Source organism: Atractosteus spatula, chromosome 4, assembly GCF_055471065.1.
Source record: "Atractosteus spatula isolate fAtrSpa1 chromosome 4, fAtrSpa1.hap1, whole genome shotgun sequence".
NCBI classification, from domain to species: domain Eukaryota; kingdom Metazoa; phylum Chordata; class Actinopteri; order Semionotiformes; family Lepisosteidae; genus Atractosteus; species Atractosteus spatula.
Genome location: NC_142709.1, coordinates 33,560,911 through 33,584,936, shown reverse-complemented (window position 1 = coordinate 33,584,936; position 24,026 = coordinate 33,560,911). Strand labels below are relative to the sequence as shown.

At 45.7% G+C, this 24,026-nt stretch overlaps 1 protein-coding gene across 1 annotated transcript in view; it reads left to right on the top strand.

Annotated features, from left to right (window-relative positions):
- The window catches only part of aff3 (ALF transcription elongation factor 3), a 48,963-nt gene extending 25,530 nt beyond the window's left edge, over window positions 1-23,433 (top strand). Inside the window, exons 8-19 of the mRNA XM_088912441.1 lie at window positions 2,679-2,883; window positions 6,079-7,005; window positions 9,409-9,527; window positions 10,023-10,209; window positions 12,020-12,144; window positions 12,946-13,009; window positions 14,926-15,062; window positions 15,726-15,797; window positions 17,508-17,601; window positions 18,534-18,577; window positions 19,986-20,194; window positions 21,260-23,433. Coding sequence (XP_088768567.1) covers window positions 2,679-2,883; window positions 6,079-7,005; window positions 9,409-9,527; window positions 10,023-10,209; window positions 12,020-12,144; window positions 12,946-13,009; window positions 14,926-15,062; window positions 15,726-15,797; window positions 17,508-17,601; window positions 18,534-18,577; window positions 19,986-20,194; window positions 21,260-21,381 — 2,305 coding nt within the window. The 3' untranslated portion in view covers window positions 21,382-23,433. The remainder of the gene's footprint in view (window positions 1-2,678; window positions 2,884-6,078; window positions 7,006-9,408; window positions 9,528-10,022; window positions 10,210-12,019; window positions 12,145-12,945; window positions 13,010-14,925; window positions 15,063-15,725; window positions 15,798-17,507; window positions 17,602-18,533; window positions 18,578-19,985; window positions 20,195-21,259) is intronic.
- The last annotated feature ends 593 nt before the right edge of the window (window positions 23,434-24,026 follow it).

Below are 24,026 nucleotides of genomic sequence, written 5' to 3'. Positions count from 1 at the left end.
CAGTTTCTCAGACTGGTTATTAAATCTTGGTAACAAAATAAATTTATTGATGGTATAGAAAAATTTCTACAAATTCCAAATTAAGCGCAAAAGGGGGAGCTTTGTGAAAGTACTGGATAGCTGCCATGTTGTCGAGAGTTCACATGAACTGTGACAGCCCTTCCTGCTCACTAGTCACTGTAATGACTAATGTAATGGGATGTACAAGCGATTAAGTACAGGTTGTACAGCAGATATTTCAACACAGAAATTTTCCAATGCGATCTGCATGCAGAGTCAACAAACAAGTAATATTTGTCGGCAAAACTGTCTCAAAGTCAAGAGCAATATTTTGGATTTTTTACAATGCTGTTTACAATGTTATAAGGCCACATCACATCACCGGAAGTTTTTGTTGCTTCATTCTGAATCACAGAATATGGCACTGCACATACCTGGAAATAGAAATCATCTATTTTGTGATGTGAAACTTGAGGTTTTTTAAGTTAATATGTACATCTTCCTTTTATTGTCATTTGAAATGCACTCATCAGTGCTAATTCTTTCTAATCCCGAAATTGCAGCATTGCAGTTTCCCTTTCATCAATTGAGGATTGTATTTTCTTCTTCAAGGGAAGGTGTGGGGCAGAGGTAAGGCATTGTGACCCAGATAAGAAGAATATTTACAGGACCAGTGCTGCCAGTCAGTCAGTTTGGTTCAAAGAGGCTGTTAGCGCTAGGGTCGGTAATGCATAGTAACCTTACAATGAGTTGCTAGTGTGTGTAAAGTGTTGCTAGGAGTATGTGTAATGTAGATCCATGAGCGCTGGACAGCGATGCTAAAACCCATATTGTGTGGCCAACACTGGTCCCATGAGCAAATGTGCTTGATTTATCACTGCAGCTTTTATAGCTGTCAACACTGCTTGCTCCCACACAGGAACCAGCACGCTTGGGCAGGGTAGATAGGCACGACAGGGCTGATAGCACATAATGAGCCTGTTGCAATGACATCACTCTCCTGGGCTGCTGCGAGTGGAGCAGTCCTCCCTGTCAGCAGACTAGGGGCTCACTGGGGCCTGTGTGACTCCAGTGCTCAGGGCTGCCCAGGGCGTGATCTCAATGCAGGGGCTTGACTGCAGGTTCTGTAGCAGGTATGCCTTCAGAATCACTGCTGGGTCAGGAGGTGGGCCTCCTTCCTAGACAGAACTTGGACAGGCAAAGCCAGTGGCCAGCTCTCACTGTGACGTTAGGAGTAATTGGAGTAATTACATTTTCAGTCTATACTGTAGCTCCTACTTTCCAGTTCTGAACAAGAGACATCTTGTTGGTTCTCCTGCAGCCAGGTCAATGGAAAACAAAAGTCCAAGCTTTTGAGTTTTCTTTTATCCCCACTGCTGGCCCATTTGTCCATCTGGACAAACAAACCTTTGTCAGAAAGAGAAAGTGCCGTGTGGAATCTCACAGGAGTGTGCTATTGCAGCCTGGATGAATGATCACTCCACACAGCAGTGTGGAGAAACAGCTGCTGCCTTCACAGACAGGCCTAGGAGCTCACTGATCAACGAGCATTTTTAATGAGACCAAAATGTTTGCTGCGGGGGGATGAATACTTTTTCAGATCAGCACATCTGGATTTTAAATATGGTTTCAAAGCCTGAAACCCATCACCCAGATCCTAACAGTGCAGAAGAGCAGCGGTAATACAGTCGAAATCTACACCATCTGTGTCACCAAGTCTGACACCAGTGCATTCACCCATTCTGTAAAAACAAGACGTTTGCTCCTCTCCTCTGCAAAATGTGCTCCACTGTTTCTGTCCCAAGATTAGAATGTCCAATTCAAGCTCCTAAACCTGGAGTTTCAGTCTGCAGCTATGAATATGTGAATGTTTAAAAGAAAAACATGAATAACTTTTGAAAAAGCAACAGGAGCAGACTGCTCTGAAAAATCACCCTGTCAGCCTTCAAGACCCTAAACCACAGTGCCTTTTCTGTGCAGCAAGAAATCTTCTTCTTATTCTTCTTCTTATTATTATATGTAGCAGTATAGACATAATGGTATTGACTGAATTCTTTAATAGATAGTTACAGGTAAACGAAAGACCTCTAATTTTTGGAAAAGCCAACATTTTTGGAGATTTTTCATAATTTGAACCCCAATCTCTTCTGTTGTAAGGAAGAATTCCTCACTGATTGTTGTTTTTTGGAAAGACTTGGTAACTTGGTGACTTAGGGTAACTTGTCCATTGTGCGCCCTCACACCCAAAACGATTCTTTCTTTTTTTTTTAATCCCATGGGGCTGTTGTAGCACTTCTTAAGGAAAGCTGAATTCCAGTCTGGTGTCCCAGTAGCACAGTTCCTAAAAGCGTCGGCCTGTGTTTCTCAGGTCTCTTAGGGTTGAGTTGGGTTCGAGTGTGATACGATAAGCTGAACTTATCGGAAAGGCCAAATGCAGTGAGGTAATCGTCTGCTTGGGGTGCTCTCCTAGACACAGTAGGTTCTTAAATCCTGCAGGTCTTGTGATCCAGGAGATCAGCAGGATTCAAGATGGTTCACTGGTTCCCGAACGTCTGCCGAGAGCTCCTGAGCTGTCCTCCACTCCGTCTCTGAGTTCCTCACTCCAGGCTCGCTCTGGTGGCCAGCTGCTCCTCAGGGCTGCTGGTAAACTGAGACCTCTCGCTCCCCCTGATTGACAGCCCCGCGCCGCTGCCGCCGCCGCAGGACCTCTCGCATGGCAAGAGATCCAGGCATTCCAGTGGCAGCTCCAGCGGCAGCAGCTCCAGCTCTTCCAGCGACTCGGAGAGCAGCTGGGAGTCACGCAGCGAGAGCCCCGCCGCCAGCGACCCCGATCCTGACCCCGACCCCGCAGGCCGCCGGCCCCCGCCCTGCTTCACCTCCGAGGTAACGTCCAGACCGGCGAGTATCTTCCGCGGGGGCTGCCCTTGCCTGCCCTCTCCCTCCCCCAGGCGGCTGTTCCCCACAGAAGGTGAGAGATCTCCTGGCGGAGGCCTTGCTGCGGCTCCCTGGCGCTGGCCTGTTTTTTCAGCCCAGAGCCCCAGGAAGGCCATTTATAGAACATGTGCTTGAGAGCCTGGAGGAGGAGGGGGGTCTTGCTAAAAAATAAATATAGTTTGCAAGTCGTTGCAGCAGTCACGTTCCGGGATGGCTCGCTTCAGAAGATAATTTTTTTTAATTGTTTGTGCTCAGGTTCAGTTTCACTTTCTTAAAGCAGTAAAAAGATAGATCGCTACAAAAGAGCGACAGGCTCCTTGGGTCGAACTCCTCATCTTTTCTTCAAAAAAGCAGGGCATTAGTGAAGCACCTGTGTGCAGCAGCTGAAAGCCATTCCAGGCCCATTGGAAACTCGAACATTGCTTGAACGGAGCTACAACATGAAACCCTTCAACCTGAGCACTTGCTTCCAGGCTGAAAAGTAGAAAGATGAAACACAAGATTGTACCTGTTGTACTTTATTCAGGTGTTTCTCCTTTCGGCTCTACCGCCTGGAATGAACCTTTGCTTCTTCCTTTGCAAACAATGGGTGCTGACGCAGCTCTCAAACTGTGTCACCAGTACATTTTCTGCTTCTTTTCTGCCTTTTAACCTCTGTAGTACATTAAAGCCAAAGGATACCTTATTGCACTGCGAGACCTGTTCATTCACACTAATTGATTCAGCTGACACTTCTATCGCCCATTGCGCCCATCTGCACAGCTGGTTTTACTGGGGCAAAGTGGGAGACGGTTGTTGCTCAAGGGTAGAACAACAGTGTCTCTCCTGGGATTCGAACCCACGGGCCTCTAATCACAAACCCACTGCTGCCTGAAGTTTTATTTATTGATTTGCATTATTTCTTAATCTTGCTCACACATTCTGCGCTTTCTCAGGGTCTCATGGATCCTTTCCTGCAGTTTGACAAAAAGGAGAAATAAATAACAAGCTTTGACAAAATAAAACATTTTAAACAACAACGAAAAAAGGTCTTCCTGAAGTCCAGCCTCGCATAGACGGTCATGTAAAACTGACTTTCACGTTTCCTTAGAGAAAGGCAACGTCTTAAAATATGCACTCGTGCTGGAATTATGTGTGGCAGTGTATTGACAATAAAACTGAGATACACAGAGGCATTGCAGTTTAGGGAACACTTCTGTTTTTCACATGCATAGAATTAAATGGAAACACCACAGACTCCCCTGTGAAGGAGGGGCTTGAAAGGTACAAGAGATGTAGTGTCTTTTAGGCATGAAGGGGGAATTTTAGGCATGACTTTGGGGGGGGTTGAACATTAGTACAGAAAAGGAGGACAAGTTAATGAAACATGATTATTTCTTTCGGGGCCAGATTTAGGGCTGTCGATGTATTAAAGAGAAGGCACAAAAATAAACCTGAAACCTGCAGGCTTGTTTAATTTTCCTTTGACGCAAGCTCCCTGCAGACGTTCAGTTCTGTCGGCAGAACAGAGGAGTCCGGTGTTTGGTCACATCTCTGCTTGGGATATATCCCTGATCTGATACTCCCGGGACCTTCATGGTCCAGAGCTCTCAGAACCCCCATGAGTGCGTTGCTCAGAGGGTTTCAGATGTTAACTGTTTCGATGACCTGCCGTCAACCATGAGAAAGCACTTGCCTTTTTTTTTGCAAATACTGCAGTTCAGTCGAGTACAAAACCACAAACGTTTGCTCCAGCAATTTAACAACATAACCTTTTTCCATTTTGTTTTTGTCCCTTCATTTTTTGATTGGTTTATTGGTGACATGATCATGCTGTGTTTCCAACGATTTCCCAAAATATTTAAAGAGGAACTGCAGTCCTAATTTCTCAGACCGGTTATTAAATTATTAAACAAATTAACTGATTGTAAAGAAAAAATGTACAAATTTTACAATTTTTTAAGCACAAAATCGTGAAAATTTGTGAAAGTACTGTAAGTAACCATGTTGTCACAAACTTGCATCTGCTTGCAATGTGATGCGGCCCTTCCTGCTCACTAGTCTCGGTAATGACTAATGTAATGTGATGTACAACTGAATAAATATAGGTTGCGCAGCAGACCTTTCACCATAGAAATGTTCTGATGTGATTTGCATGCACAGTTAACATTTGAGTTATATTTGTCTGCAAAACCGTCTCGAAGTTGTGAGCAATATTTCTATTGAATTAACAAGCAGTATTCACAAGCAGGCTTGTTTAAAATGTCAAAGGTCACACACGTCACTAGAAGTTTTGTTGCCTCGTTCTGAATCACAGAATAAGGCGCTGCATATACCTGGAAATGTAATCTATTTTGAAATGTAAATTGGAGGTTTTACACTTTACGTTTTACACGGAATTGTTTTTTAAACTTATTTCTGTTTAAGTTTAGGCAATTTCACCTTTTATTTCTTATAAATGGACATTTAAATTTTCACCATCAAACCCACCATCACCGTTGTAACAAAACCGATACTAGAGTAATACGACTTCCGGTTCCGACTTTCCCAGCTCCAGAAAATACATAATAAACAGGGAAATAATAATAATCCGGAATGTGGAATGTGGAAAACTGTGCTTTAGCTGTGTGAATATAATTCAAAAAGAAGGTTTGTGATAGTGCTCAAAGAACTATACATTTCTATATGAAAGGAATTAACTGAAACAACATATTTTTACCTCTCCTTCTAAACCACACAGTGGAAATTGTAAGAATTCTGGAAGAAGCAAAACTGTAAATAGAATTTGTTGAAAAAAGATGAATGCACTTATAGATGTTGGACCAGAGCTGTAGCATTTTACCACAAGACTTACAGTTCCCAGTCTTTAAACCTTACTGACAACATGGCACTTGTCTTCATCTGTTTAAAAATAACTTTGTAAGTGTAGCAGGGCTAAGTGCGCTGAGCAAGCTACAGAAGTGACGTCACCCTCCCCGTGAAATCTAGACGGGGTAAATCTGTTGAGGTAGAGGACCGTGGTTTTGGTGCGGAGGAGTTGTCTGCTGTTTGTGGAGTGGCGCCGTGTAGGCCCAGAGGCCCGCGAGCGGCCGGTATTCGAGTTGGGGCAGGGAGAGCTGCCGCAGCACGTGCTTTAACTTTTATCCACTCTGCTTCTCCTTCCAGACAGAGCAGCCGTCCTCCACGCAGTGGCAGCTCAACGAGTGGTTGAAAAAGGTGAAAAAACCGTCCAGGAAGCCAGAAAGCGGGACGAACCAGGAGGAGGACCTCAGCCCCTCCGACTCGGAGCAGTCAGCCTGCAGCGAGTCTCCGGCAGCGTGGGAAAGCCCCAGGGAGAAGGAGAGCCGGAGCCCAGCGGGAGCTCAGCCCAGAACCGGAACCGAGCACAGAGCTGTCACAGTCGACAGCGTCCGTCCTCCACCCTCGCGCCACAGCGAAGGCAACGCGCAGTGGAAACCGCTTGCTAGGAAGGAGGGGAAGACGGCCGTGGGGTCTCCCGCTAACGAGACACTGAAGCGCTGGGTTCGCGCGGTTGAGCAGAAGGAGCTGGAAACGGACTCTCTGGAGGTGCAGCCCAAGCAGAGGCCCCACACCAACAGCGCCGGCCAATGGAAAGAGTGGGTGGCAGCCCATGAGAGGAGGAGGCCCGTCCAAACCGTTCCCGAATCCAGGGCGGTGACAGAAGCCGCTCGGTCGTCCACGTCCTGCTCCGATTCGGACTCGGAGCCCAGCCTGCCGGCAGTTGCCAAAGTCCCAGCAGATTCCACCTCCAGCCAGCGGCAGAGGAGGCTCCAGGACGGTGGGCGAAGGACCAGGCCACGCCCGGAGCGCGTCCAGGCGGCCGGAGAGATCCAGCGCGGCCAGGAAGAGGCGCTCTACACTCTCGTGCCTTTCGGACGCAATGAGCTGCTCTCCCACCTCAAGCAAACTAGAGGGCTGAAGTCCCTGCTGGTGAAGATTGACCTGGCTCTCCTGGCTCGGGTGCCTGGCTCTTGTCCCAGAGAGACATCAGACAGCTCGGCCCACAGGGGTACCATGAGGCACCTGTATCCCTCAGACATGGAGACAGCAGACCACAGGAGGAAACGCAAGGTACAGGGGCGCCGTTTTCCCAACGCCATCTGTTCTGCTGTTGTCATGAGCCAACAGAAGACTGAGGGCAGCCTCCCTTGTTGTCTATGTGTGGTTTTAAAACAGCTTAGACAGCTGTACAGGCATTCCTCGATTTCTGAATTTTTACTACAGTGAAGTGTGTACATTTATACCTATTTTTTGAAAAATGTTTTTGTTATAACAAGCAAAATTCCTCCATTGGTGAGCATACTACTGTAGGCAGACAAATACAGTTCAGAGTGTAGAGTAGGCCCAAGTACTCTACATTGTCCACGACATTTGTATTATGAATTTGTATTGATGTAATTTAATTAATTTACTTTAAGTTATTCTTTATTTTTTACATCTATGGTTTTATTGAAGTAGACTGTTTTATCTATGTCTTGTGTAGCACGTTTTGTTTACTGCTTTAAACGCCACTACCAGCTGCTGCACAATGTAAACATCATTTCACATACGGAAAGAGCTCTGTTAGGTTAACTAGGCTTTCATGGACAGTGACTACATAAGTTTGAAAATTATTGCCTAATTCTCCTGGTATTCAGCATCCAGTCAGAGAACTTTACATATAATCTTACTGGAATTAACACTATTTTGATTTCACGGAATGAATTGAGTTCATAAATCGAGGGTTGCCTGTATTGTATTGCTCTGGGTTGGCTCCATCATTCTGAAAAGATCAGCTTCAGGTTGTATTAAACAGCACCTGAGACTCAACTCATTGCAGTAGGTAAGGTTGTAAGACTATTGATCAAGAACAGGGAGAAAAAGTATTCAATCACATTCGTGCCACAGATACAGATAGTATAGTGGCCCCAATAAGTATGATACTATTGACATTGTAGCCGACTATGCTACTTAGCTATTTTAAGGGTGCTAGGACCCTATTACCCCACAACAGGTTCTTTCTACCTACCAAAACCACCAGTGCACCCGCAGACCAGACAAGACAGTAGCACTACATAATTTCCTTTCCCTACAATTTCTATTACTACCTGTCTGACTACACAGAACGCACGACGCAAAGGGCACTCAAGGGACACTCACACTCACAGAACACTGAACACCATGGAGCTGGATTACCCAAACCCATTGTCCCAAAAGATGAGTCCAGCATCGCTGTTCTCTCAAAGCAGCACTGTCTGGTACCCTGTTCTGCTTTCTTCCCCCAGAGAAGCTCTCTGTAGTCTTCTCGGTGGTCTTGATTGTCACAGAGCGTTTTTTCAGGACCCTATGCAGACAGCACAATCCGGAGAGGAGTGAGAAAACACTGGGAAAAAGACTAGGATAGGGGCTGGAAGGAGAACAGGGGGCGTGTCCAAGGTGCGCTGGTGTTCAGGGGGGTGTGTTCCGAGGCAAACAGTCCAAAGGGAGTCCGTGAAAATAAACAGAATGAGCCAATGTCCAAAGCCAGTTGATCCATCCTGACACTGACGAATGAGGTTAAAAGCCGGAGCGGGATCCGGTGAAGGGTCGGGGGGAATAAAAAGGGGGTAACGGGGCCAGGCGCTCCCAGTCCCGGACCCAGAAGGTCAGGACACTGTTGTGAAGCCTGTGCTGTCGAGTCGCTCCTGGACTCGCGGGTATGTGGGCTTCCGGGAGTCCATCTTCCAAAGCTGAGCCCCGATAGGCAGGAACGTCTGGCTTATACAGGACGGGGGCAGGAACCGGAGGCAGGTGCAGGAGATGAAGAATAAACAAGGAAGAGCTGGAGCGTCCTTAAGAGGAGGGGTTTACGATCGTGACATTGAGCATCTGTCAAGGATGGCGTTAGGAGCACCTGGTTGGACGCTATACAGCGCTGAGACTGTAGGTAGTAGCTAGTGATTGGCGTCCAAATCCCAAAGGCAAATCCTCTTCAGTCCCTGCTGTCCCAAACAATGAGGTCCCTTATGCCCCTTCTCTGTCTCTCCTTTGTCTTCCTCTTGATCCCCTCTGCCCCAAGTCCAGTCTGCTCTGGCTCAGTACCACCACACACCCCGACATGCTGTCCGATCCTTTGTGGTAACTGAATGGCATCTGAGCAAATAGTATGTCCTTTAGCTCTTGTTGATTGGTTTTGCCCCAGTATTTGTGCTTGAATACTTTGATTAGAGGGAGTAAAGAGACACCAAAAACACCGGCTACTATTACCAAATAGTACAGCAAACGTAAAGTCAATATAGTCCCTGACCTGCTGCCCTGTAGCCACTCTGGTCACTCTGTGGCATTAACACTAGGGGTCAGGTCACCTCCTGGACCACTTCACCGAAGGCCCAGCCATTATGCAGAATTGTCTTTCTTAGTTATAAAGTGCGTGACAAGTCGGGTTCTTCCCTCGGCCAGGGGCGCAGGAGGAACTGAGGCCTATATAACCAGTTTTGGTGTGTGTGCTTGTCCCAGAGCGAAAACGGCAGCGCGCACAGAGAGCACAAGAGGAGTCACAAAGACGCCGCACCGGCCCTGACTGTCTCCAGGGAAACGCCCCCGCCGGAAGCGTACGCTGACCTTGCCGCCAGCGCGTAAGCATGCCGGTCCCGTTAGTGTGGTTTCCGAAACACCACCGTCACCGCAGGCCTTGAACCCATCGGGAGTCAAGTAAAAACTGTTCGGCAAGCTTTCTGCTTCCTGTTTTGTGGAAACGTAACTTTGAAAGCATAAAGGGGATGAAAGAAAGTGCAGAAAAGAGAGTTGCAAATCTGTTTGTTGGGACTAAAAAAGGTATTCGAGAAAATTAGCTACAATTGATTAGTATTAAGTATGCAAGTACAGTACATGTTTCATACTCACTACTTATTCTTCATGTTCATACTGTCCTTATTCTAAACCTTCATTTATTAATTCACTAAGTGTGTGAAAAATCATTTAAAGAGGTAAATGAGAGCAGAAAGGCTTAGGACTTGGAGTGGGAAACAGCTCTTCTCTTACAGTTTGTCTTATTTCCTGTGCTTTCCCAGTCCTGGTGTCATTGATACAGCTCAGACCGCGAGACGGCTAAGCCTGTATTCCTCCCACAGCTACGCCAGTCCCTTTCCGGACGCCGACAGGAGGGTGCTGTCTCCGCTCTCTCCGCTCTCGGATGGCTCCGAGACTCAGGAGAGCGCAGGGAATCCGGGAGCGGCCAGGAGAGGGAGTGGTAGCAGCAGGTCGGGCTCACACCAGCAGCCAGAGAAGGACACGCCGTCACGGCCCTCGCAAGTGCATGTAAGCCTGACTGCGGGAGCCTCTCGGTTTGCGGGCTGTCCTCAGCGGCCTGCTCTGCACTGCGCGGCCAGCTGGGGGTCAGAAGGACATGAGAGAGGTTCAGAGGGAGAGAAGATCGGCCGACACGCCTTGCCCACCCTTGCAAGCTGCTTCATCTTAGAGGTTGACAAGATAGGTTTGCCTGCCTTGGGAAAATAGCTTTCCTTAAAAATGACACTGATGCGGCAGATTTAATACCTTATTAAAGTGTACTAACAAGTGGAGGCCTTTCGATCCGACAAGATCATTTGGTTGCTAGTAGCTTAATTGATACAAGGGTCTCTTCCAGCCATTAACTGGCAGAAGCCAGAGTATCGGCTTTGATGGAAGACTGGGCAGTTTGTTCCAGACCCCTGCAACCTTTTGTGTACAGAAGTGCCTCGTGTTCTAGAGAAGACTTCATCAATTTTAGAATGATTCAAGTGTGTTGCTATTGCACGCTTACTTGCATGTGAAACCAGTGTTCTTAACTTCATTTTCCTACTCGATGTTTATGAAAGTGCAAGTGGATGGGAAAGTTTATTTTTCAATTAGCCTTTTCCATTTGTAATTGCATTACAATTTGCAATTTACAATTTACACTCATTTTTGACGGAATTACCTCGACTTTGTTTGAAATATTCTGTCCTAGAGTCATCCTGCGATGATCAATTAATTATTATTGAATGAGGAATTCAAAAGGTATAATAACATCATTTTACAATAACCCTTGGTACCAGCACAGGGTCTCTTTAACATTTACGATTTGGTCTGGCCAGTGGGGTTTTAAGATTAAGATCACGATCACTTTATTAGCCAAATACAATTTCTTGCATTAGAAATGTGTCTTTCCACCTACTCCAGCTTGGTCTCCATGAGACACACAGGCAGAGAGAGAGAAGCTTGGGGTCAGAGCACAGGGTCAGCCATTTATACAGCACCCCTGGAGCAGCTGGGGTTAAGGACCTTGCTCAGGACTAGAATTCCTGTGCCAGCTGCAGGATTTGAACCAGCAACCTTCTAGCCACAGGCACAGATCCTTAGCCACAGTGCCACCACTCCATCCCTCTTTTGGGTGGAAGAAGAACAGAGCAGGATGAAATCGAGCCAAAGGATGTTAACCTCAACTTTCAAATTAGCTGTGCAAGAAACTGGATTGTGAGGCAGATCTGGCTAGTGAGTGAGTCCCTCCCTACCACCTGCCCAGCGACACATTACCCAGCACCCTCATCTCAGCCTGGACTTGTTTTTATCGTGTAACGAACACTCCTGGTTCTGTGTCAGCTGGGTGGGGAATGACAGGCTGGGAGAGCAGGGAGAGAAAGTGCAGACCTATGCTGGATGCAGGGCAGGAATTCATGTTATTTGTTTTAGCTGATTACTAGACAGTTGTGTTTGCTACTGTTTGTTTTACTGGATCAGTGTTATTTTAATTAACTTAAAGCCAATGCTTTAGTACTTGAATGACCATATAAGGCAGGGTTACTTACAGTATGTCTTTAAGCCTTACATGCTATATACTGTAGTACATTATGTAACAGTATAGGGGGGACTTGGATATACTGTATGCACATTTGGTGATGCTAGCAGGAAAAAAGAGTGGAATTATACAGTACACAGGGAGCTGCAGAAAGAAGGCGAGCTGTGCATCAGCCCAGTCATGTTCAAGAGGAAATCGGGCATGTGTGAAGAAGGGATAGTACTAAGTTTGTAATTGCATGCCAGATGACAGCGGTGTGAACCGTCACCAGCTGTTGAAAGTCTTAATCTTGTCTCTGTGGGCTCTCACCAGAAGACGCACCAGGTTCATGCAGAGCAGCTCCTCCTCCCCGCTGGCCCCCAGCCCGTGTGTGATCCCTGGGCCGATCCCCTGAATCTGACCGGCTGCCAGAGACCGCACCTACCCGGCCACGAGATGTGAGCACTGTGCCCGCGTGCAGATCTATCAAGCCCCGCAGAGCGATAGATATCCTAATCCAGCGAAGCAGGACGAAACACTTCAGGCTCTTCCGCATGAATTAAAAAACGTTTATTTCATTTATTTCATACTGAGAATTGATAGTTCTGTCACACTTGTACTCCCTGTGGCAAACAAGTTGTTCTTCAGTAAACTGGAATTATTTCGCACTACTGTATGTACTCAAGTTATTTCCAGAACCTACTCTTTTCAAACTAAGCTATCTCCCCAAAAAAGTACCTCTGCAGGAGTGATAGAAATTATCAGCCAAATTCCAAGCTGTCTGTGTCAGGCCCTGGACTATGTACAAGGCCAGGATGTATGTCCTGAAATTTTGCTGCATTTGTATTATCACTGTGCTAAGGTCACTCTGCTATAAAATAACATGGGTTCTGCAAAGTGCAGGACATCAGAACAAGGGGAGAGAAATTGGCTGAAATAATCTTCTCTTTAGGGTTAATTGATTATCTCTTGAACCGGTATTTTTTATCTCAGATATAATAACCGCGGATCATTTTTAAGCCAAACGGATTCGTGCTTCGCTGCTTGACCTCTCTTCCTGCCCACTCAGAGTTTATAGACCTGAAGAGTAATGAACAGATCTGCTTTCAGTGAGAAGCAAACCAGTTGAGGGAGAGATGATCAACTGCATGCTTAGCACTCTGTAAAAATGTGCGCCTTAAAACTGCAAACACATCTTCAGAGTCTGGACCAGATGCTCATGTTCCTGTATGTGCTTCTGCCTCTCTTTGCGACTTTAGATCACACCAGGCTGAATATTACATGCAAGAAGCTAAGAGGATGAAGCACAGAGCAGACGCCATGGTGAGTAGGGCAGATCTCAGGATACTAATTAGTGGCTGGGTTCATTAATAAAAGATGTGCAGTGCCACCTTCCATAATTAAGCTCGGTTCCAAAAATGGATAGGGAGGATGTGAACAGATTGGGATTCGTGCCCCTGCTTTGAAAACAATGCTTTTCTTATAGTAACACAGACCCGCCAAAAACCTACATCCATTTCCCACGGAGCCAAAGGATATGGAAAAACATCTAACCAGGAGACATAAACACCCTGTTATCCCTGTGGCCCGTGTAATAATTGGCAGTCTACAGCCAGCACCCTCCCCGTAGTTTTTATTTTTGTTGAGCGTCTTGGTTGATCATTTTACAAACAAAGGCATTTTCCTGGGATATTTCTCATCCCCAGCCAGTACGTAAGTGTTGCAGTGCACTGCAACTGCTAAAGGCAGACATCCTGTCCTGTCGGTGTGTCTGTAATCAGGGCTGCTATACTGAGGCCATGATCAAGTCCTGCCAGCAAGGGTCGCATGTGACCAACTTTCTTCTGCCTGATTGCGGCTTGTGAGCTCTGATCTGTTTTTCCATCTTGCTGCCTTTGCAAGCTGCAGTGTGGAACTGCAGAGGGCTCTGTGGTCCAGTGGGTACTGTACACAGGCCAATTTAGAGTGTCAGCTGCTGGGGACCTTTGAAAAGTGATCATGCCATCCAATCATGCTCTTCATTAGCTCAATTACCTAATTACCTGTAAAGCGCTTTGAGTGGATTGTCCAGAAAAGCACTATATAAGTATAAGCAATTATAATTAATTAAGAGCTTTGGCAGCCATGCTTTAGAAGCCAACACACTGATTTATTTCAGGAAATGCCCATATGACATCCTTGGATCAATTAGCTTCTAAGTAGGACCCCATTTCAGTGGTGTGGTATTAAATTACAGTATGTGTGTGTCTCCCCCCTCTTCTTTAAGCGTATGTGTCTGAGTTCACAACAGAATTTCCAAACGGGTTTGGGTTACTTGCACTGTGGTTTGAGAAGCAGAGGCTGAGATTACAAGTCATTATGGTTATAGAAATCAGTTTGATTGGCAGCTGCTACAGGATTTTCAAAGAGATGTTTGAAGAGCTAGAGGTGTCAGCTTACAAAAGGAACAGGTAGGGATTAATTCCCTTCTGAAAAGTAGAAGATGCAGAACACTTGGAAATGGAATCTTCTTCTCTTTTAGTGAAGAGGGCTCCAAAGCTTAAATATTGTGTTTTTCAGCTAGGAATTAACCCCTGCCTAAACAGTGAATCATTTGTTTCCAATATGCAAGGGCACTGACGTCAATTTTTGTTCACACTCTGGTGTAACCAGTCATGGAATTTAGCTGCCTTACCAAACCCCAGGTGGATGTGGTCCAGCTCGGTGCCTGAGGGGACCTGATGTTGTGCAGATCTATCCCTTCATCAAGGCCCAGGGCCCACAAACCCCTGCTTGAAATCTCAAAGTCGAGTAACAGCACCAAAGGGATCTCATGAGGACTTTAAAACCAGCCCTAAATGGGGATTGGTCATCCACTGGTTAAACATTGTAGCATGATTCTAAAACCATCCCCCTCTGTTCTAACTTCATCCAATGTCCAGGCAGCCCTGAGAGAAATTATGTGTGCTGCATGAGTAGGTAAGGAAGGGCATTCTTATAATAGCAAAAAACAGCAACAAACAGGGTGCACCGCATACAAAACAATGTGCCGCGTGTTGGCGTATATGTTATAACAATGAAGGCAATGAGAAGGATAAGAGGCTGTTCCTGTCCAGCTCTGGATGAAAACCGTTTCCCTATATAACAAGAGAAAAAGTGTGTAGCAGCACAATGAGAAACCCCCCTCACTATTAAAAAAGATTAACTGGTTTAGGGACTTGCCAGGCCCCGTCACTCTGTGCGTGGGTGTTCCCCTGCAGGTGGACAGGTTCGGGAAGGCTGTGAACTACGTGGATGCCGCCCTGTCGTTCATGATGTGCGGGAAGGCCATGGAAGAAGGCCCCCTGGAGGCCAAGTCCCCGTACACCATGTATTCCGAGACCGTGGACCTCATCCGGTTAGTCGCCCGCCCGTCCATCCGCCTGTGTCAACGAGAGAGCGACGCTCTCCTGATGTCAGGACCAGCCCTCTTGCATCATGGGAAGCCACTAAGCAGCTCTCCGGTCTGACCGTTCTTCACAGATGGTAGCGCTTTCGGCGCCAGCCGCCTTTTATGAGATTCTCGCCTGGGCTGGAGGAGAGCTGATGTTTTGGAGCTATCCTCCCAAACACAGAAAACCATGGTGAAAGTGTAAAGCGACCAAACACATTTTCACATTTCCAGGAAAAGCCTGTGACAGAGGAGGGAGAGTTCATTCCCTGTGGATGGCAAAACTGCAGATGCAAGAGATCTGCCACAACAGGCCACCAAAGAGCTTCTTACTCATTAATTCTAAATAGACTCACTGGATGTCAATTTCTTAATTATTAATTATGAGTGATGATGTGAGAAATGCATGCTCTCACATGGGTATCATTAGTAGTTTGTTGAGGAAGGAATTACTAGCCGTTAATGGGAGCTGTAAAGTCTGTTGGTGTGAGCCTTCACAAAGTGTGACCTAAAGCCTCCGGAGCTTCACCTGGACAGTCGTGAGCTTCTTGGAGCTCAGACCTTGAGGCCGCCCGAGCGGCTCGGATCTGTCACATGCCCTCAGGCAGCGGGCTCTCCTGTCTTTCGCAGGTACGCCATGAGGCTGAAGAGCCACTCGGGACCGGAGGCCAGCCAGGAGGACAAACAGCTGGCTGTGCTGTGGTGAGTGAGACAGATCTTCCTCTTCCTCCTGTGTTTCCCACATCCAGCACATTGACACATGCCGATTTCCAAACATTGTATCTTCAAGAAAAAACAAAAACCATAGAGCCATGGTGCCTTAAAGTAATATATAGCAGTAGTGTTGTCCGAATTTTAAAATTGATCTGTTGCTCATGAATACAACAGCAATCTGTACTGGACTTAAATTAAAAACAGCTGAATTATATATGAAGTGAAACCCATCTCATTGGACACTAAGTGCCAGTTCATACTCTATTGCACCTTCTGTCTCCCTGCAGGCAAATCTTCAGCCCTTTCAATTATTTCTGTTAATAGGCTGAATCCTAAATCATCTATAGCTGGCCCCTGAGATGACTACCTTAAAGCACTTCATAGAGTAATAATCATTTAAAACCTCTTCATTGATTCTGTCTCTTGATCCTTCTCATGAATTATTTCAGCAGGAATGAGCAATTGGCCCTAGTGGTCAAAAGTGAATACTAGGAGGTGCTACAACCCCCACTTCACCGAAATATTAAGACACCCTAGACACCTCATCCTCAAAGCCCCCACCCTGTAAATATTACTGTCTCACACACACAGCCCCCACCCTGTAAATATTACTGTCTCACACACACAGCCCCAACCCTGTAAATATTACTCTCACACACACACAACACTTACCCTGTAAATATTAGTCTCACACACACACAGCCCCAACCCTATAAATATTACTATCTCACACACACAAAGCCTCAACCCTGTAAATATTACTGTCTCACACACAGCCCCAACCCTGTAAATATTACTTTCACATACACACAGCATCAACCCTGTAAATATTACTGTCTCACACACACACAGCATCAACCCTGTAAATATTACTGTCTCACACAGAGCCCCAACCCTGTAAATATTACTCTCACATACACACAGCATCAACCCTGTAAATATTACTGTCTCACACACACACAGCATCAACCCTGTAAATATTAGTCTCACACACAGCCCCAACCCTGTAAATATTACTGTCTCACACACATCCCCAACCCTATAAATATTACTGTCTCACACACACAGCCCAACCCTGTAAATATTACTGTCTCACACACACACAGCCCCAACCCTGTAAATATTACTGTCTCACATACACACAGCACTAACCCTGTAAATATTACTGTCTCACACACACACAGCCCCAACCCTGTAAATATTAGTCTCACACACACAGCACCAACCCTGTAAATATTACTGTCTCACACACACACAGCATCAACCCTGTAAATATTACTGTCTCACACACACACAGCACTTACCCTGTAAATATTACTCTCACACACACAGCACTTACCTTGTAAATATTACTGTCTCACACACACACAGCACCAACCCTGTAAATATTACTCTCACACACACACACACAGCACTAACCCTGTAAATATTACTGTCTCACACACACATAGCCCCAACCCTGTAAATATTACTCTCACACACAGCCCTAACCCTGTAAATATTACTGTCTCACACACAGCCCTAACCCTGTAAGTATAACTGTCTATAACACCACCGGATGTCAGTCCATGTTGAAAAGTTGAGGGCTTTTAACTGACACAGCTCAGAGTTCTGTGTTCCTAAACAGTGAACAGTCAGTGATATACAGTATGGTCTTCAGGTACTCATGAGTGCGTGTTCATGCCCTGTGTTTCCCAGTTTTCGTTGCCTTGCTCTGTTGTACTGGAGGATGTTTCGCCTGAAGAAGGACCACGCCATGAGATACTCCAAGGCTCTTCTCGACTACTTCAAGGTACATCCCTGAGTGCCCATGGAAACGTGCACCATCGGGTCACGGACGCTTCAGGGCGTTTAGTGTGTTCCCACAGTGTAAAATCGCCAATGCGGCGTACTCTTGTTGTCTATGGGACAGCGCTCCTCACTGTCAGCCAGTTAACCTTGTAAGAATCTCACAAGACATGGAGCTCGGGAGGAGTATTCACTATGAGCCAGTTGTCTCCATGCCACATGGAAATGGGAATCTTGAGCACTCGCTGCTCCAACACTAGATAGCAGATCAGTCCAGATAAATATCTCATTCCACTTTGCATCTGTATAAGTATTTATACACCTATCAGGGCTCAGGGCTCCAGTCCACTAGAGGGCGCACATAGATGAACCCACACTCACAAATTTACAGAAGCCAGTGAACCTACCAGTATGTGTTTGAACTGTGGGAAGACACCGAACATCCCACACAAACACGGAGAGGACACACAAACTCCTCTCAGATAACACCCAGGGCCTCAGCACTGCGAAGCAGCAGTACAAATGTGGAATTGCATTACTGGGCCGCCTTGTTAAAATTCAGGTTTAATTCATTCCTAACTTTACGAGCGCCCTAAGGTAATTACCCTGGTAGTAACACAGCAGATATTATCTGAGGTGTATAGTGCCATAATCATTATATCGTAGTTTTTTATAGCTGATCATTGTATAGCCCACGTGGACCAGCATGCTGCAGTTCAAGGAACTTAATGGAATTTGTTAACAAATATGTGTCTTGTGCATTTCTTTTATGATCAAATTTTATCACAGTATTCTAATACTTTTTCACTCTGGACCTTCATTAATAATATTCTCAATTTTTCTGCATTAGGTTCTGGCCAGGTATGCAGGAATTGCTTTGTTCTGGTAATCTGGAATCGCGTTTTGTTCTGACCTGGTTTTGCTTTCTTCCCACAGAACTCCCCCAAAGCTGTGCACACGCCTTCTCCGTGGAGTGGAAAGTAAGGTTGCCATTCACTCTGGGTAGTGTTCACTTTCTAAGTATTCTGAGGCTTTCTGGTGACATGCATCTTCTTGCGTGTTTTAAACTCCGACCCGACGAAGCCACACAAGATCCACATATAATTTCAATTGAGAAAGACAACAGAAGAAAACTAAAAAATCAGAAATCATATAGCATCATTCATTATAGAATATATGTAATGTAAATTCTTAATTTCAAGAATGTGAATTTGTAAAGAAAACAGCTACTGATCATTAAGCCTCATAAAAAAAACTATCAAAATATTACAGATTGTTAGGCAATGTTTATCAATAGATACCGAGACAGACAGAGATTGTGTAGTTTCTCACGAATATTCAGAAGAATCCTTGGAAATGTATTGTTATGCCTGTTTTGTGTCTTTTGGACCTATGTGCTCTTGTCAGGTTATAGTACAAATCAAACCGCTTGGTTTGGTTTTGCTCCAACTGAATGCTTATTGAATTCAGCCATAGAGAGATGATTAAGAAAACCAAGACCATACCACCTCCTGGGTCAAACAGTGAGCTAATTAGCCAAGTTATTCATTTCAGTTTACCTGATGTTTGCCCAGAGGGAAAATGATGTACAGTGTGTGGGAAGGCAATATTTGTAAAACTCCGGCTTTGAGGGCTTAAGACATCCTGTGACCAAAATAGGTAGAGATGAATCATGGCTGACAAAGACAGGTTGTAAGGTTAAATATCGCCTTCCAGCAAAAACATCTAAATAAACATTTAAATATTACTGATAAATGTAAGGAATTGTGTGGGGAAGGATATCAGAGCTCAGTCCTATCCTCAGTAAGGCAGTATATTTCAATATGTCCCTTGTCCCAGCTTTGAGGCTGTTCATCCAGTGGATTAATTTAATAGACTTCTCAAGAAACTGTCCAACATCAGTACAGCAGAAGAGAATGGAGAGGGGTGTACTTTCATTTCACAAGCAGAGTCCTAACACCACAGAACACCAAAATCATTCCTAATTTCAAGAAGGGGGGGCGTATTGTTGATGTCACCAGCCCCAGGAACTGGTGAGAGATCGCAGTACAATACAATACAAATTACGAATGGCTGTTAGATGGGAACCATAAGGCCAAAAACAAACCAAGCTAAAACAGACACGCAGAATGAAAATCGGTGTATCGCAGCATCACTGAAAACAGTCAAATGTCGCACATGTAAATGAGGAGAGCAGGACGACGTACACTTGTACTAATAAGTCTGTAGTACCCTGTTCCAGCCGCAGGGCACCATGGGAAGATGCTGGCTGCCCATCTTCAGCGTGACCCCGGTTCCCACACGGCTGGCCGTGCAGAGGCGCCTCCACCGTCTCGGCGCCGACCAGCACAGTGAGCTCAGGGGCTGTCCCACTCTGTTCTCTGTCAGCAGGAGTGTGGGCGCCCCCTCCCCACTGTCCCCCTCGCCCTCCCCCTTCGGCTCCCAGGGCTCCCAGAGCAGCAGCGCTGCCAACTCCCTCATCAGCATCCCCCAGCGCATCCACCAGATGGCAGCAAACCACCTCAACATCACCAACAGCGTCCTCTACAGCTACGAATACTGGGAAGTGGCAGACAACCTGGCCAAAGAGAACAGAGGTCAGAGCCCTGCAGCACTGTTTTTCCCCAGACAGACGTGTGCACACGTGGGCCAAGGCTGAGCTCTGGCTACTGGGGCTGTGAGCGCAGGGGGCTTTAAAGATTTGTCAGGAAGGGACTGAGGGAGCTGAGGGCACAGTAACTGTAGAGGTTTAAAGGCTTCAGCCCGACAATGTAGTTCTAGGAGAGTTTTATTTCATTTTAATATATGTATTATAGCAATTTGGAATTTTACAACTCTTGAGAGGTAGAACTGTTTGAGGGTGAAAAAGCAGTTAGTGGAGGCTAACCTTGACTTTGTCTGTGCGAATGCAGGCGCCAACTGGCCCCAGTTGGACCAGACTGACAGGACATGTTACCTCTAAACTGAAACAAACCACCATGTAAAAAACAAAGCAGAATCGCACTGTTGATTTATATGACTGTTGTCAGCCAAAGGCTGCCCTGCCCAGATGGTCAGGATCGCTGATCCTCATTACTGACTTCTTGCAAGGAGTATGAGCAAATTAGGAAGATCTATGAATCAACAGAGGGCAGCCAGCAAATTTGCAAATGGGGGTAATTAGAAAATAAGCACAGTAAAATTAAGATATAGTGCAAATGGGAAATCTTTAAGATGGCATTATTTTTGGTATAACAATATATTTACCTCAATAGTGCCCTAGTGAAAATTAAGCATCATCTTCTATTTAGCAAACAACCACTGTTCAGTTTAAGGGTTTTTAATTTGAGGTGACAAATCTATCCTGACTATACACATCCAATTGATATGCTGGCGGTTATTTCCTCTGTGCATTCAGGGTTCTGCACCTCAGCGCCCTGAATTGCAAGAGCTGTTTAATAGTCATACCCATAAAACACTGTGTGGGGCAAATTTAAAACACTGTGTGGGGCGAAAACGAACAAACTGTTTCGTTTTGGGTTTTGGGAAACTTCACCCGAAGTTTAGCTTAGTTTTTTTTCTGGAATTATATGCCCTGGGCTTGCAGCCCATCAGTGAAAACTGTTGCGAAACCCGGTCTGTTCTTTAGCACAGGCTCATTCGACCACCTGTCTGTCTTCCAGAGTTCTTTAACTACCTAAACACGCTGATCGGACCCCTGACACTGCACAGCAGCATGGCACACATCGTGCAGTACACCAGACAAGGACTGCAGTGGATCCGGCTCCACGCTCGCCAGTCTTAGCAGGCGCCCCTGCGTCCCCACACGCCCCTTTCGAGACTCGAAACGGGACGGCAATGAGACATTCCTGACACTGGGGCGCTGACACCCTGTTCTTCGGCGGGGTAGAAATACCCTCTGGGTTCCCCGAGTTCCTCTTCTCTCTGTTGCCAAGATGCCTGTTCTTGATGACGCAGAACAACGGAGGGGAAGGGGAGCTGGGAGTGGATCCGTCTCGTTTCCCACAAGTGGCCTTTAAAAACACGTCAAGGGCAAGACGAGAGAAACCGGCCAAGCGCATCTTGCCAGCCGTCGGGACGGTTCTGATTATTCAGGGAGGGCCCGCCTCTCGAGGTTTCTTTCCTCCGGTGCTGTACTGACTACTTATCTGAACCCCTTTGGACCTTTCACAGATACGCACAGATTTCATAAAACGCCTAATGAAGCTGGCGCTGGTTAGTTTTGACCATCTATACTTTGACACACACTTCCAGAACATGAGTTGAGAAAATGTTACAGTTTTTGAAAAAAGAAACCCCACATGTGCTTCTTTTGGTTTTTACTGCTGGTCTGGTATGTATGGGCTCTGTACGGAGAATAGGCAGGGGTTCCAGTAGGGGACGCTGAACTGATGCTTTGTTAGAAACAGGTTGGTTAGAAGGACAAGGAGTTGTCATTGAGGTGGCCTCTCAACGCTGTAAATGTGGTTACATGTCCGTGAAGAAGACGACAAGCAAAGAAAATATGTGTGTTTTAATATCCTACTCTGCTTTGGGATTTTATTGATAGCTAGTAAATCTCTGCTTTGGTGAAAGTGCTCGTAGAGGCTGTGTTCGGGATTCCTGAGTGATCAAGTCCTCATGTTGCCAAACAGCAACACCTGGGAGCTGACAGCGCTCTCAGCAAGAGAGCAACATCCATCTAGAAACAGGGAAAAACCCGCCGCATTTCTGGAGACAATGCAAAGAGCGCCTGCTCCGTCGGGTCGCCTGCTGTACAACGTCATTTCTGGAGAACTGCAGGTCCCAAATTCGGGAGTGCACAAGAATGGGTCTCTCTTACAAGAAACATCTTCAATTCACTGATTCAGGATGAAAACACATCTCCTTTAGAAATGTTGTCCCCCCCATTAAAGGGGAATAACTACATCCTTGGACTGAAAGAAATAAAATTCTAACATACAGTATCCTCAAATTCTCACATGAAGATGTCTTACAGTAGGTGTTCATTAAAGACTATAACCCTAATCTTACCCTACCTCTATCCACATCCACCTCAACCTCTTTAGTATTGTACTGCCTAATGTTTGAAAATTTAGGAAACTGGAAAATTAGGAAACACGTCCTGTTGCCAGGGTATTTATCCAATACCTCTCTCGAGAATGAGACAAAGGGTTCTGGCACCTTCAGAAGTAAATGAGACAGAACTCAGGCTGTGGACCATGACCACTTCAGGGACATTGCAGACAGACGGGAAGGACTCAAGTGATCTTCAGCAGGGACAGCCTCAGAAAAGCCCCTCTCTAACTCCAGAAGGGGTAGATCAGTTTGCCTGGTCTTGATGGAGCACATCGATGTTGTGTGAATTCATTCGCCAGCCCTCTTGCTGTCTGAGTGCCTGTTCGCCACCATCACTCTCTTGTCACACTTCAGCAAGGCCACAGAAGCAGCCTGGAGCACTATATCCTTATCAGGGTGGCTGGTAGGACAGACAAGAAGCAGCTTTTTATTAAAATCAGTGTGTTGATTTATGGCAGAAATGTAGGCATTCTAATGTTGTATAGATTGAGGAAAGTGGAATTTGTTGTTTTTTTAAGGTTGTAACGGTTGAAGATTACATTTCTGAAGGAAAAGAAAACGTTGGAAAAAAGTGCAATACTACAAAAATCTAATCTTTCTCAAGGGAACTTTTTTTAAAACAAAAAAAGGGTTTGGAAATCTAATGTTTTTGGCAATGTGAAAAACTGTATTCAGTCATGTTTCAATTCTATGCAAACGTTTGCCGATATTGTTTTATATGTTATTTATGTTATTTTCCAGCGACAGTACAGACTGCTGTAATTAAACACATTTCAAGTGCTCTAATGGTATTTCATGTTGTCTTTGGATTGGTTTGTAATGACACCTAGTGGTACTTCTGGTTTATACAAGTAAAGTTCCACAACGCGTAGTCGCTTGCTTTTTAAGCCTTTTTTACGCACTGCGTCCTTGATGATTTATCTCACAAAATCCGTGTTTAGTCTTCATTTATTTTTTTCAGTATTATACATTATGAGAAAGCAGTGGGGCAAATTAAAGGTTTGGTTTTCCACTAAAGAGGCCTGTATTTAGGAAACAGCAGGTCATTCACCTTGCTAATACACCCATACACACGTGAGGTTTGACTCCCGAGCTCGAGTCTCCTGCAGCGGGTAGCTTTCATTTCATTCTTGCAGTCATACTGCAAGAGCAGCCAGATTTGACAGCCCTAGTATTATGGCTAATGCCTACAGAAGGGGACAATTTTCAAATGAGTATAGAAAAATCCTCAAGGGCGCTTACAGAGTCTACCTACACCGCAGACTGATGTCAAATGAACAGTGGCATATGAACCGGCACAAGTGGAAACTAGATGGAAGGGTTGTGGGAGTCTGGAACGAGCTTCTCAGCCGCGGCGTTGAAACCGATACC